At 37.2% G+C, this 15,660-nt stretch overlaps 1 protein-coding gene across 2 annotated transcripts in view; it reads right to left on the bottom strand.

The window, feature by feature from the left end:
* LOC142337764 (dynactin subunit 4-like) overlaps positions 1-15,660 on the bottom strand; it is a 618,078-nt gene that overhangs the window by 57,400 nt on the left and 545,018 nt on the right. For both annotated transcript variants that reach the window (XM_075387261.1, XM_075387262.1), the window contains exons 2-4: positions 8,684-8,879; positions 7,411-7,573; positions 489-625 (exon numbers count right to left, since the gene is read on the bottom strand). In XM_075387261.1, the coding sequence (XP_075243376.1) occupies positions 489-625; positions 7,411-7,573; positions 8,684-8,815 (432 nt within the window). In that variant the 5' untranslated portion in view covers positions 8,816-8,879. The remainder of the gene's footprint in view (positions 1-488; positions 626-7,410; positions 7,574-8,683; positions 8,880-15,660) is intronic.

Here is a 15,660-nt window from a genome sequence, read left to right as displayed (position 1 = left end):
TTAATCTTAGTCGAAGGGGGCAGTGTGGGGCATACGAAAATTGCATTTTACACTGTGAATTTATACCCACAATAGAGAATTCTGAGGGTGGGGACTGAGAGCTGTGGAGTGAAGAGGGAAATAGGGTGGTGTGAGAAACACGCTATCAATTGCCTGCGCTGTTAGAAAAGTCTCAAAAAATTGTTGGCTGTCAGATAAAAAATCGAATGAAGACCAACAGGACTACTATAATTGCTAAAAACTTCGAGATCGTTTAAAATTATGGCTTTGCTTAAAAGCCAAATCTGAAGAAAAAAGTTGAATCCATTGCTCAATCGAACAAAAATCTGCTAAACTTAAAACGTTACATTTCATAAAATCCCCTTCACACAGCTAATAAGGCAAATCAAGAGATGCATAGGTGCTATTTAAATTTCGTGAAACTTCCCTACAATTACTTGAAAACCATGTTTACTCCAAAACATCCAAGATATTCAAATTAAACCAACCAATTCTTCTATTTGAGGGTCAACTTTAGGTCCCCTCCATGCCCCAAGGCTCTGCACATCTGGGATGTCTGCATCTCGTGAGCTCCATCGGCAACAACCACACAACAGATAGTACTGTTTACGTTGCAGAGGCTCACCTAAAAAACAGGCATTAACGTCAGTTAACATCATTAACACCATGCGAAGTGTAATTTATACAAGATACTATCTGAAACAGATGATACGAACATGGTTCACTTAAATTATCACATGCTTTAATGTTCATAGAAAGCAGGGCAAATTGCCAAGTATTCATGGCGATACTGCTGGTTTTGTTTCATACCATATAAAACTTGCAACATTTAATTAAAAACATAACCGACTAACGTCGGGCAAATTGCTCTCAAACGACCGGCGAGCGGTTGGCTTGGTCAGTAGCTAGCCACGGGGGGGGGGGGGGGGGGTGCACCGGGGGTTGATGGGGGCAGCACTGGGTGGGGGGGGGGGGCAAAAGCGCGGTGGGGGGGGGGGTGGAGCCAATAGTGGGGGTGGGGGGTCAACAAGGGGGGTTCAACCTCTAAGAACCGCCCCTCACACCATAAGTATAAGTATAAGTCTCCAAGACAGTTTGAGCTGAAACAGACCTAAAAGGCTCTAAGAGCACATAATGCCCGCTGGGCGCTACCTGTTTATCCCGTTTTTGAGGACGAAAAGTCAAAAGCGTCAGACGAAAAATTGGTCAAGCGAAAAATCGCATAAAAAAAAGACCGACAGGACTAATATAATTGCTACAAACTTCGTTTGAGAGCAATTAATAATCTGATGCATATCAGAAATTTTAGATGGATTTGTCGGTAAGTTTGAACTATGTTCATACCTAACCAAAATTTTTCATTCATAGTTCTATGGGACTCCACCCATCCAATGCAACACCATTTTAGCGAAGATTAGGAAATCATTAAAAAATGATATAATTGGTTTTCAATAATCAATTTGATAGATTGCAGCAAAATGTATTCACAGCCAAAAAAATTCAAAGCAAAATGTGTTTTTCAAGCAGTGCACATAATTGTCAGGCAAAACAGGTAGAAAAAAGTTCAATGAACTGCAAAAACGAGTAGAAAAGTCTGCAAAACGCATACAACCCAGCCGTACACTGGCTTCGTGGTTATCATACATTTGTCAAGATTTCTCCGAGACCTCAAATTTCACTTCACTCAATGCACAAGCTCCAATCCATGAAGCTTCAAAAAACCTGTCATTGCTCAAAAGAGAGGTGTCGGCTATTGACCTTGATCTGTCTTTGAGTATGGATTTTCAGAATCACAGCTCAGTCTTTCAAGTAGATACTTCAAATGACTTATTCTGAAAATGTCATACATTTTGTGAGAGCAATCCATTACAGGAGCAATCAGATCAAAGGCCAAGAACTAATTTACCCACAAGTAGATCAAAGAGAACTGGATTGAGAACGCTCATGAAATCATTCATTTCAATATTAACCAATTCACTAAAAATTTTGCAACTTCTAAGCAGCAATAGCTGCCATTAATTAGCAAAAAAACGTCATTTTCAATTTTTGCTAAAAAAAAAGTAAAACATCCCTTAATCTTGCTTTCTCTCATCATTTGAAAGTCTTACTTCCTCACTTATTACGGGTACTAGAAACTTTTAAAAAAGCGAAGGTTTAAAAAAACGAAGTTCCTTAAAGTTTTCCCTTAATCAAAAAGCTAAAGCATTTTTTAAGGTAAGCATCTTTTTGTTTCACGAAATGTTGAAATTAATAATTGCGTCTCACAATTTAACTCAATGGACACATAGCTGAATTAAACATAGCTGGATGAACCACGTACGAGCCGCTCTGTACGCGGTATTTTTGGTATTGTGACATTTTAGACGTAAAGGCACTGGAAATTAAATTAAACTACGCAATAGAAAAAAATGTTAGCAAAAAAAGATCAATAACCTTATCATTTGAAACTTTTACTTCGTCAGTATTCGCAGTAGGATGTTTCGTATGTTACCAACCGAAACTAATACTTGTGCCAGTTCAAAACAGTGATTTTGTTTGATAGTTAGCGACGATATCAAGCATTATGGTATAATCTTTTTTAATCGTTTCATAATTTTTAAGTTTTTTTGTCATAAATTTTTGTTTGTATTTAATTACTAATTTTATTAGTTTTATCTTCTTTTACAATACCGCGGGCCGACAATTATTAAATTGCTTGAAGTACAAATTTTTTATTGAAGAATAATTGATCCCCACACCGTTGCGTTTCTAATAATGTAAAAATAACGAATAAAAGGTTTTGTGGGAAATTGGTAAAATACTGGAACCGTTGAGTTTTTCCTTTTGCTTCACCTCAACTAATCTGAAGCTCAATCAAAAAATTTTCATCCTGGCGTTAGAATTATTTGACTGTTTTTGTGGGCATCAAATAATTCGAAGGAGTTGCTTGTGCGGTTAGCTGACTCCCTCATTCAAAAAATGAATCTGAAGTCTGAATAATAGTGGAGGGAAAAAGAGTTTGAAAATGTAATATTTTTCGCCATTTTCCCCTTGAAGAGTACGGTGCTCTCCTAATTCCTAGCTCTAAATGAGAAAATTTGGAAGGAAGATCAATAAAAACGCCTTGAACTGACAACAAAAACGACTTCGCCGTCCAAACATCAAGACTCAACAAAAAACTTGAAAATCAATGTCACGGTTTTTTTGTATATTTAACTACAATTTCGACGAAACGTCTGGAAAAACAATGTAGCACTTTTAAAATTAAAAACAAAAACATAGCCGGCAGATTGCCGGAATAGCTGCGAAAGAATAGACCTGCGTGCCATATAATAGAGATAGAAACAGATACAGATCTAAATTGAAAAAAAATTGACGCCGCTCAAAAAACTAGGTAAAAAACATTCAGCGATAAATTAATAACGCTTGTTAAAATTCATTCTACAGAAGCCTCTTATTAGGGACCTTTACTGCAAATATGAGTTCCTTTGACCTTAAACAAATTCAAATTAAACTTAAGTTTTAAAGTGCAAAAGTCATTTTATTGAGTGAGGTAAGTCACGTATGATCAAAATCTAATCACGCGAATAACCTAAAAACTTTTGCTAAAACGAGTGAGAAATGACGTCACGCGCGCAAATGCCGTTAGTGAGAGGAAGAAGTCATTCAGAAAATTTGACTTTTTCAGCTTTGCTGTGTGAACAAATGTAAAACGAAAAAAGCGTCAGACGACGAAACAAAAAAAAAACAAGAGCACCGCAATATAGCTTCGCTCAGCTTACAGCTTCGCAGCTATAAAAACAGCAAACTAAGAGCCTCTTAGAAAAATCCTAGAACTCATCCAAACGTGCACTCCAAATTGCTCTAGAAAATAAGTACTCAGTGTTCCCAGTATAGGCAAATACTAAATATAATTGAAAACAAATATCAAAAAACATTAGATAAACGTGTTAAAGAATGCTATAACATAACCGACTAAACGTCGGAAGAAATGCTCTCAAACGACCAGTGGGAGCTCTAACCAATTGCAGCCTGCCTCAGTCAGAGAGGGGGGAATGGGACTAAAGAGTTCAATAGTGGGCTTCAACCGCATTAGCGGTTAATATATATACCACTATTAAGATTTAAATGTTTCGGTGCACTTTTCATTTGACTTTGAGTATTAAATTGCCGCCAATTTAGTTCAACTGCTTGAAAATGTGATTGAGATGGAAATTCAGATCACGCAAAACGCAAAAAGTCAAGGGCGTAAAAGTCACTCGAAAAGTCAAAAAGGTCAAGCAAAAATTTTGCATATAAAAGACACACGTTTACAATAATTGCTTCTCTACGAGAGCAATTAAAAATACAATAAGTATAATGGATTAATTATCAGAATCTCGTATTGATTTTGGAAAGAAATGCCAGGAGCGCAAAGAACACCTCTAAATCAAACTTTAGGTCGTTTGAATGGTACAGTTATCTTGAGAGGGAACCAATTCACACTACTAAATTTCACAGAAAACGAATTAATTATAAATAAATAAATGATGTCAAATATATGCAGAGATCGCGTAAAAAAAATTAAAAAATAGCCCATTCAATCTTTTTTCAATTTTCATTTTTGCATTATTTTACGTATCCGATATTAGAACCATTCGCAAAACGATATCAACAGACAAGTAGTCTAGGTAAGCAACATAATTTGTTGTACACTATGTTACCAAATAATCTACGTGCACTTTTTGGAACGTCAGAGACATCTGTTAATAATTCAACCAATTAAGTATAAACCCACTCATAACCCTCTCTTTTAGCTTTTTAAATTCTAGTAGATGGTTTGCATAGTTTTCATAAAAGTGTCAAGCAGTATTTCAACGCTTTTTTATTTTTTCGAAAAAGAAACATCCGCACTTGCCCGTTTCAGTTATCAGTTCAGACTATCTGCAAGCCATTTCAGCAGCTTTCACGCTTCAGGACAATCTGCCCGGACAAACATTTTCTAGTATCAAAATGTCCTGAAAAAGCATTGCTTCATTATTTCTGAAAGTCTTTTTGTCACCTAACTCGCTTAGCAGCTTGCTCGGCCATTGAACAAGTAATATAGCTAATAGATTGCCAGAAAATAGGTAATCTAAAAACATAGCTGCTAGATTGCCAGAAAAAAAAGCTGCTACAGCTTTTTAAGACGGAAGAGAAAATTCAGTTTTTTTGAATTGCTGAAATGTCTTATTTTGATTTCGAAAAAAAAATAAATTAGTGTGTTGTTGCTTATAGCTGCCCTCGAATAACCTTCAATTAGAGCGACATACACTCTTCGATTAAAGCAACCCAAAGTCGTTTTGATAGGAAATTTCTTTTTCGAGGCAAAAACCACGAGAAGTCCAATAATAGCTTGCTATAAGCAATGGCTTGTCAGAGCACCAACTCCCGAAACGACCCATTCTGTCGCTGGATAAGCGCCATGTAGTTTCATCAGAAAACCACATTCTGCGAGAGGGGCTTCTTGATCATTTTATTAAAATCCATGCGAAAGAGAATTTGTCACCTTTGTGCGTTCCAGTGAGGTTTTTGGGTCTCTTAAAACGTCGTTTAGTTTTAAAAGCTTCTTTGACAAAATTGAGGTGCTCTTAATTTGAGTGGCCTTGAAACTTTTATTTTTCAGGAAGCGATTGTATGCAAGATGTGCGCTAGATCATTGAAGGAAAAAATTAACCATTCTGTGTTAGCTGAGAGAACAAGGAGATCTTGGAATTTTTACAATTTTTCACATTTCAACGTAGCGCAAACCATGCTTTACATAAGTTTTTGGTACAACAGAGTAGCACTTGAGAAAATTTGCATGGCAAAAATTTCCCAAACTTTAGTTTTTGCATTTCCTCCCTTTGAAATGATGATACTAAATGAAACAAAAAAATCAAATCCCTTAGTATTCGGATACAATCAGAAAACTGCCTGTTTTTCATCTGCGAATACAATTGTAATTCATTAAAAAATTAAATAGGGGTGAGAAACTTTCTCGCATTAATTTGTTTAACAAGATGTGACAGCCACGAGCAGTAGTTTGATGTAGCATTTAAGCATGATAGCCGGGTGATAAAAATCTTTCGGGTGCTAATAAAATTTTTAATTGAAAGGAAAGGAATAATAAAAAACTTTTGAAGAGCTATGAAGATAGTTGACCTGTAATCTATTGGGAAATTCACTGTCACCATTTTTGTTCCATTTCATTATTATATGAAACGACCAACAATTCAGGGTTTGTTTTAGAATTTATCGTCCCGGCTTTAGGACTTGTTCTTGCAAAAACTCAAAACCACTTTTCTTCCTAAATCTGTGGAAAATAAACTGCAGTTCTAGGGGAAACTATGAATTGAAACTAGTTGTTGCTACAATAATCTTTGTTTTAGACGAATACGTGGCTCCCAAATTTTACGGGGTCATTAGAAACAAGTTGTGTCGCTTTTGCTTGAAAAATAATTGAGAGTCAACTTCTCAAAAACATTGAGAGTCAACATCTCAAAAAGTAAAAACTATTGCAATACAGCTAAGCTTTTGCTTCCTCGTAAAAAAATTTCGGCGTGGAAACAATTCAGCCGCGGCCAAACAATAGCTCAAACATTTCTGAAGATTCTTGAGATATTTGAAAAATGACGGCACTGTATTAGATGGACATCAAGCACATAAAATTGTCCAAAATATTGCTACGCTTGCATATATTTTCATGCAGCAAGGCAAATTGCACCAAAATACATAATATTTACAAACTCAATGTTATTTTACACGAAATTGAGAAAAACCACACATGATAGGTTTCTGTTGAATTGAAACATAAGCTCAGCAAACTTTCACTAAAGAGGTATTTATGGTGCAACTTTCAGCGATACCTTTCCAGTTTCTCTGGCTCGTTTGGATAGCTGTCAAAACATCTTACTATTCAGATAGCGATTTATAAAAGCGACCGTGTATTATATTGAAGCTGTGGAGGAAGAGGGGCAGATGTGGGCACATATAAACTAATTATGGAGGGCAATTTGGTTCGGCGTATGACCCGGATTCTGAAGTTGACCAAATTCTTCATTTTTCAGGTTTTTCTGAACCAATGAAAATTCCATAGCTCATTTGATCTTAGTCGCCGTATATCAAAAGTTTTCTCGACTTCTATCAAGAGACTAACGCCATCACGTCCCAAGGAATCATTGTTCATACCAGTATCAAGCAAAACTGTTAGTATGAAAATCAATCCAAAGAAAAAATGCCCGAATTTATTAGTGGCAATTGATAACAGTGAATACTGTTTCCTTCAAACTTTCAAATCGTTTTTTTTTCAGTATTAATCAAAAGCAATCTTTCTTGCTATTTTTTCATCGCTAGCCGAATGATATTTTACTCTTCGTGCCTATGATAGTGAAAAGTGGATATTAAGTGTGGAGAGATAATCAGCACACTGACCTTTAGGATTCTCAGGATTGACAGTTTGCACTGTGGTGAGTCTGGCCGTGAGAGTGTTGTTACAGGAGGGACAGTTGAAACAAGACAAACAGTGGTTCTTCCTCTCTCTAGCCTCTGGTCCAGTTATACCGTCCGTGCAATGCGGACAGTAGAAATTGTCGGGCTGAAGAAACCAGCAATGGTCCCAACTAACTCAGAAATTCAGTAAAAAGTAATTTTATTGGCTTTACTTTTGGGAAAATGATTTTCTTAACAAAACTTATATATTAACTGTTTCCGTTTCGACCTCTAAGTCTAAATCAGTACCAGGCAAGTCTTGGACATGACTTGGGTAACACTTGCAAGTTGATTATCAAGTAAAAATCAACTTTTCGAACTTTGTAACGGCCACGATTTTGGAGTTAAACTTCAGCCACTCAACCGGGGTGCTTGTAGATCACTCATAGCTATCCCAAACGATATACTATTGCCCTGGACGTCACATTAATGAGTTTTCAGCTGAATTAAAGGACCAAAATAGCCGAAATCACCGATTTTTTTAATTTTCAGATTCACAAAATGTCCAATATTGCGAATAGAGGGAAGAGAGTGAAAAGAAGTGGCGCTGTTAGGATACCCATGCCCTCCGGAGGCTAGCTAGCCAATTCTTACATTTTCACTACCGAAATCAGCCCAAACAGGACCAAAATCGTGAGACCAACATGAACCAGCTCGGAAAAAAAACCTCGCTTCAACCAACGTTTCGGGCGTTTTCCGGACCTATTTTGGACAATTTCCATGCTATTTTGGCATTTTCCAGACCTATTTTGGAAAATTTGACCGCTATTTTTTTTCGGCTAATTTGGATGTTTTTTTAATTACTTGACTCGAATTTAGACTTGCCCAGTCTTGGCCAAAACTTGCAAGTCTTAGAGACAAAACGCGCAGAAGACTGACCAGTGTAAAAATTGACATGATCAAAGTTCTGAATCAGTACTGATATTAGACTTGCAAATAGACTTTCTCAGTACCGAACTTGACTTGACGTTATGTCTGGGTAGTCTAGTCAATGTTTATTTTGCTTCAAAATTCTATTCCATTTCAAATTTTGTGACAAACTAAATATTTTTCAAAATTTCAGACAGCAGCATTCGAAAGATTTACTAACTACTACTAAGTACTTCTCTTCCCTTAATCTGACCGAATGATTACATTACGGAAATACTCTCCGTAATTGAGGCGAACAAGTTTTATTCAAACCTTTTTTTAAAACTACAAGGTCATATAAACTAACCTCGTGAGATACACATATTTTGCATCTTAGTTCTCTGCAGTATCTACAGACGTACAGTTTACACAGAGGGAATCGGTTGCCACAAGTACACGTGTACTTCACTTGGTCAACTTTGAACAGAAGAGCCATCATCAGTATATTGCATCAATCGGCAACTCAGGACTTCACATCTTGCATTTCAAAAATTATTTTATCTGAAACATGTTCAAGTTGAAAACAGATGGTTGATTTTTATGGAGTATGCAGAGCATTTTAAAAGGGACAGCTATTGACCAAAGCCTTCATCATTACTAAAAATCTCTCCGATTCTGTCGATTTCTGACGCTAGAAGACCCAATTTTTGGAATCAATTTCTAGGGCAGTGAAGAGAAAGCCAGTGGACAGCTATGAAATGTTTCCCAACTTTTTGCGTCTTTTCTAAAATTATGCTCTAAATAAGCAAACAGTTTGCTTTCAAAAATATCAAAACAATTTCTTTCAACAAAAATAAAACTGGGAAGCAGCTAGCCAACTCAAATCATGAGAAAAGTGCGAGAGAAATGGTATTTTCAAACTAGACCTCACGCATAAAATAGAGCGCATATATGATTGATAACTGATTAAAATGCAAAATAGGTATCCATTTCTCTTGCTAAAGCAGTCAAAATTTGTGTTTTTCTTCAACAAAATCTTCGGTTTTCAGATCCAGCGAACAGTTTTTCGCAGTCTTTCTTCTTCAGGCGAGCGATGTGGTATAAAGTATTTGACAAATAAGTGGTATGGTACGCTCAGATGATTCTCTTACCTATATTAACAAACTGACTGCAAAAATCAGTCAAACTAACACGCCTTAGCTGTCTGACATTGTAGTGCACAAAAGTGAGACAAAATTTTTCTTTCCATAAGATATTCAAGAAAAAAAGTGGTAGCAATAATCGAATAAAACAGTCTACAAATTTTTGAATATTTTTTAAATCAACCATTAGTTGAATTCTTTTCTTCCCTGATCACAATGAAAACTTAGATCAATTAAACGAAACAGGAAAAAAAGATGCACTTCATTATGTTTAAGGGCAGCAAAGCATTGATGTAAGGCCATAACAAATTACCAATTTTGACACCAAAAGCTAAATGGCACCTAGAGGGTATGAAATGGTTACCAATGCTTATTTAATTTAGAAGTTACAAGAAGGACAAAATGAAGTCGGACCACCATTTCTGTGCAAAAATTAAAATCCAATTTAATTAATAGAAAATTATGCCGGTGAATATTTTTCCGAATTTGCTTCCCATTTACTAATCCATTACACAGAGTGCAAATAGTTGATTAATAACGCGGTTGCTCCAACCCACAAATGATCGTCAAAAGTAAACAAATGATCAAGTTGAGTTAATTAGTCGCTCACCTCCAATTGAATCATCACTAATACAAAAATTTTGAAAAAACCTGATGTATATTGAGCCGCCAAAAACATATTACCAATTGCTTTCATCCATATAGCTATTAAAACCATTAAGTAAGCTGGCTTAAACAGTACCGATCAGTAATACGCAGATCTGATAGAACATAACCGACTAACGTCGGGCGAATTGCTCTCAAACGACCGGCGAGCGGTTGGCTTCGTCAGTAGCTAGGCACGGTTTAGTGAGTCTAGCTTTAGCTTAATTGAAGGGAAGTAAGTGAGCACAGCCGGGGGGAGGGGGTCGCACCGGGGGCTGATCGGGTGGCAAAAGTGAGGGGGGGGCAACAGTGCGGGGGGGGGGGGTCAATCTCTAAGAACCGCCCTTCGCACCATTAGTATAAGTCTCCAAAACAAATTCTGTGAATCGCATACTTCAAGACTAGTGAGCTGAGAGGCTCTAAGAGCACCTAATGCCCGCTGGGCGCTACCTGTTTATCCCGTTTTTGAGGACGAAAATCAAATGGGTCAGACGAAAAATTGCTCAAGCAAAAAATCGCATAAAAAAAGACTGACAGGACTAATATAATTGCTACGAACTTCGTTTGGAGCAATTAAAGCTATATCTCGTGCACTGCTCGCTTATAATTGCTGATTCAAAAGGGATCAAAAGAATTGCTCTCGAAAGACAGGTCAGACTTTAATTATTAATTTTGAGCTAGTTGAAGCATAGCGAATCTAGACTCAGAGGGCGAGAACGATAAAAGGGACGCTGGGTGGGTTAAAAAGGGGGGAAGAGGGACGCGGTGCAAGATCGCCCCTTATACCACCAGAATCTGCCTCATCACGCGTTCTTCAGCAGCTTCGCTGAACCGCTAGCTCAATAAAGATCTAAGAGAGCCGCTCAGAGACTTAGTGCCACATGACTTCAGCAGTTCATCCAGTTTTTGAAGACCGAAAGTAAACTTAAATCGCTCCAGCGAGGTCATGCAAAATTTTGTGTAAATAAAAAGAAGACTCTAACAATAATTGCGTCAACTTCATGGGAGCTCAATTTTTAATCACTACCGTCACAGTTTAGTGAGAGGTAAACATTTCATATCTAAGTAGTTCCAAAACGCCAAATTTTTGTTTTATATACAGCGCATTGAAATAATGCAATATATTTAACGCTGATTTTTGAAATTTGACTACTTGAGCAAAAAAAAATATGCGCCATCGTCTCTTATTTTTTATTTCAACTATGAGAACAATTGGCTAGATAAACTCGCGAACCCAATAATAATTTGACTCGATTGGAAACCAAACACAATCAAATTTCGTCAATAAGTTTTACGCTCTCAAATTTTGCGCAGACCATAGCAATTGGTTTTCAATGTCACACAAGGAATGTGACCTGGTTAAACTCTTGGAGAAAAACTGGCAACAATATTTATTATACATTTATACACTATTTCGAATAAAGGAAACAACAATAAAACTATAAGCCGATAAAATTGAAAAACTACAATGACAGATACAGGTATCAGCTTTACCAAGCAAAATCACAAAATTATTAACTGATCATCTAATGTTTTATAGCCAATATCCCGATTGAAAGCGCCTAACCAGTTGACCGGAATCAAAGCTCTTTTTTCACTCGAGACAACTTTCGTTTATCTTCAAACTTCTTTTTATTCTTCTTCGCCTGAGAACTTTCGTACTGCTTCTTCTCGTTTTTCTTAGAGTTTTCTTTTTCCAAGTCTTTCCTGAGTTTTTCCACTTTGAATTCCTTCGAGTGAGGATTGACAAAGTTTTCGCTTCTTGGAATCAGATTAAGCTGCTGCAGGGCTAAGTTTGTCCGCTCTTTGTCAGAATTCGTAAAAATGAACTGATCTACATTAGCCACCATTGTCGCCCATCTAAACAGGCGTAAATACCAGAATGTTCATAAAAAAGGGCCAAAAGCACAAAACAAATTCGAATAAGACTACGTCAAAAAACAGTTAATTTCGAAATTCAAATATGAGAATGAGACTTGAAACAAATTTAGCAGAAAAACAGCTACCGATTTTAGAAAATACAGGGGCAAATAGAAGTCAAGTATCCTCACTTGGACAAACAAGGTTTTTCAGGCACAAATCTGTCACAAGAAAAACTAACCATTCTACTTCTGCTTAGAAACCGCAAATGACAGCTTAGGTAATATACTCAGTTCAATTACTCATTGTTGGGTGACTTTTTGAAGTTGATGTAGCATGAATTGTCCGATTTTAAATACACTCGTTGATGAAAGCAAACGTTGCCTGCATTTGAAGTCAATTTTTGTCAGCATAATATTGGTGGTTGCTTTTGATTTTTATATCAATCAACGCTTATTCATCAGAAGTTTAGTTGATCTTAGTTCAGAAAAACTAACAGGCCTACATGCAGAGAAATTACAGATCGAAGTTGGCCAGTTTTTCGTAAGCAGCCGTGAGTTGAGTTCCACGTGGAATCTGTTCAATGTGATCATTAAATTGTTGATTTCACAATGCAAAATTTTGCTTAACTGATTTTACGTGAAACTCAACTCACTGCTGCTTACAGAAAACTGGCCAACTTCTATCCGCGATTTTTCGGTAAGTAAGCCTATCAGTTTTTTTGAATTAAGATCAATTTAACTTCTGATGAATAAGCATCGATAGATATAATAATCAAAAGCAACCACCAATGTTATGTTGACTAAAATTGACTTCAAACACAGGCACTTTACCATGCAAATTGCATTTTGTGCATTTTTGCGTTCAACGTGTAGCAGAATTTTTTTTCATAAAATTGTCTTTCCTATTTTGTGCGTTTATCAACGTGTAGCAGAAAATTTTTTTCATAAAATTGTCTTTCCTATTTCGTGCGTTTATCAACGTGTAGCAGAAAATTTTTAAATAAAATTGTCTTTCCTGGACAAAAGAGAAATGAAATCTTGATCTTAATTTCTCCCATCAAAGTACGCTAAATTTAATTTGAAGGCGACACACCATGTCTAACAGAAAAAACAATCACGCGAAGAAACTACTCAATAGGTCTGAATTATGACGCCTCGCACCCAATATAGTTGAAAAACAATGAACGGATGAAAAATTGACCGAAACAGCGCGAACAGAATAGCGTTAAAAATATTGATCAAGGACCAACAAATGAAGCCATAAAAATTTTTGAGGCTATATACTCCATTAAACTATGAAACTTTTTCAAAAGTCGAAGGAAACGAAGAACCCAAAAACAAAGGAAAATTATTGAAAACTCTCTACAATATGCGACAGCAAAAAAACCAGCCCTAACAGACACCGTAGCATCTTTTCTGTTCAATAAAAAAACGAACAGCAGGATGGACAGAGCACTAAAAACCTTAGAAACCAATTTCAACAGATAAGAAAAACAAGAACTAGTTGAGAAACTATTTACAATTTTTAATTTTAGAAAGGAGGAGTGCGTACGACACGGCTCCATGGAAATTAAAACGAAATTCTAGAAAAGCAATTGCCTCACAAGAACTTAGAGCAGTTCAAATAACTAAATTAACATAGCCGACTAACGTCGCGCGAATTGCTCTCAAACAACCGGTGAGCATTTGCCTTCTTCGGCAGCTAGGTACGGTTTATGAGACCAGCTTTAGACTAAATGAAGGGGCGTGAGTTGAGCGCAGCGGTGCACCGAGGGTGGGATTGATGGGGGCAATGACGGGGGACTTCAGCTGCATGGGGGCCGCGTCTTTGCGGCCTAACCGATATGCAGGGGTGCGGATTGGGGTTCAAGTGAGGGGGCGGACGTGGTGGAGGGGTGAAGAGGGGGCGGAGCGGTATATTATTGAATCGCTCCCTCAGACCAAGATTTAAAGTCTGCAACGCGGTTTCTTCAAATCGCATACCTGGAGACTAGTTAGCTGAAAGGCTCCAAGAGAACTTAAACATCACCTCATTGAAAAACAAGTCAAAACAACATGCTAGAAAAGCAATTCTATCACAAAGATAATCTGGGCGAAGTGCGCAAACAAAATTATTAGGCAAAAAAATCGGAAACAACACAATAGTTAAGAGCCACGAAACTTCAAAGGAGAATAAAAGAACCAGGACTTCAATAAATCTGGCCATATATAGTGAGCAACAACGACACAAGGAGATCGAGAGGTCAGATGGATAAAGTCCAATCTCCAGTCCAATGATCCTACTAGAGGTTAAAATTTCTAACAGAATTAAACATAACCGACTAACGTCGGGCGAATTGTTCTCCAACGACCGCGAGCGGTTGGCTTCGTCAGTAGCTAGCCACGGTTTAGTTAGGCTAGCATTAGATTAGGGGCGTAAGGTGCGCGCAGCGGGGGTGCAAACGTGCATTGGGGAGATTGATGTTGGGGCAGTGAGTGGATGGGGGTTTGGGCTCAATTTCTAAAAACGGCCCTTCACACCATAATTAGAAGTCTTCAAAACAGTTTCTGTTAATCGCATTCTTGAAGAATAGTGGGCTACGGCTCTGGAGAACTTAACCAAGAGGGAGAAAAAGAGATAAGAATATTATCAATGATGAGATTCGACTCTGCAACTTCTAGCCTTGTTAGTAAATAAATAGAGAAACTGAAATAACAAAATTGAAGAAAAAAATTTCTACCTCAAATCTCTTTTGATGGTTATCAACATTGAGATCATGCATTTCAACATATAAGCTTAAACGTAGGATAGGTTTGTGTTTTTTTCACGTGCGAACCTATTATCCACTTTGTTGCACGGTGTTCTACATTTTCAAATTCTGGAAGGTTCCCTTTATTCGGTATCCACGTCTGAGAAACATACACAGCAAGTGGGACAACATATCGGGTGTATAGATTCAATTTGATTTCCTATCACAACTTGATGCTAGATTACGTTTGACCTGAAAAAGGGCTACCATGGCTTTTTGATCTGCGAAAACAGTTTTCATTCGATTTGATGATTTGTTTTATTATGAGGCCTAAGTCACGTTGCAATTTTCCGGGTGAAAGATTTATATTGATTGCATAAGTGTGCTTCGAGACCTCCTTCTATGTTAAGTATGTGTGATTTATTGGTGTTTGGTTCCATGTTATTTGTTTGGTATGTTCTATTTTCAATTGTTCTATTAAATTATTTCTTTTGAGCCTGGTACGTTCTGTAATTTCAGTAGCTCTATGGTGTTCCATTCTTTGATTCATTTGTATCAACCACTTTAAAATCATTGGCAAATCCAAAGCTGTCCATTTGAGTTAAGCATTCGGAGAGGTCATTCTTTGGATCTTTTCCGTTTGTGCCCCCCCCCCCAAGTTAGTGGGCGCATATTGTTTGCAACCCCCCCCCGACGCACGTTCCATATTTTTACATAATGATTTACTATGTAATAGCAAGTGCTCTGTAACTGGGGGCGCATAACGTACTGGGGGCACAAGCGGAAAAGATCCCATTTCCTAATAACACGAATAGGAGGGGAACGAGGATTAAACATCGAGGAACACCGCCTGTTACATTTTTAGGGCTGATTTCTCGCCATTGATTCGTACATATTGGTTGCAACAACTTGGAAATGATTTCAAAATTACTAAAAAACTGCCTCCAACTCCGAGACACCTTATGT

The sequence above is a fragment of the Convolutriloba macropyga genome, chromosome 4 (assembly GCF_964194025.1).
Source record: "Convolutriloba macropyga chromosome 4, txConMacr16.3, whole genome shotgun sequence".
In the NCBI taxonomy this organism is placed as follows: domain Eukaryota; kingdom Metazoa; phylum Xenacoelomorpha; order Acoela; family Convolutidae; genus Convolutriloba; species Convolutriloba macropyga.
The sequence above is the reverse complement of the archived record's forward strand: the minus strand, read 5'-3'. Positions and strand labels throughout refer to the sequence as shown.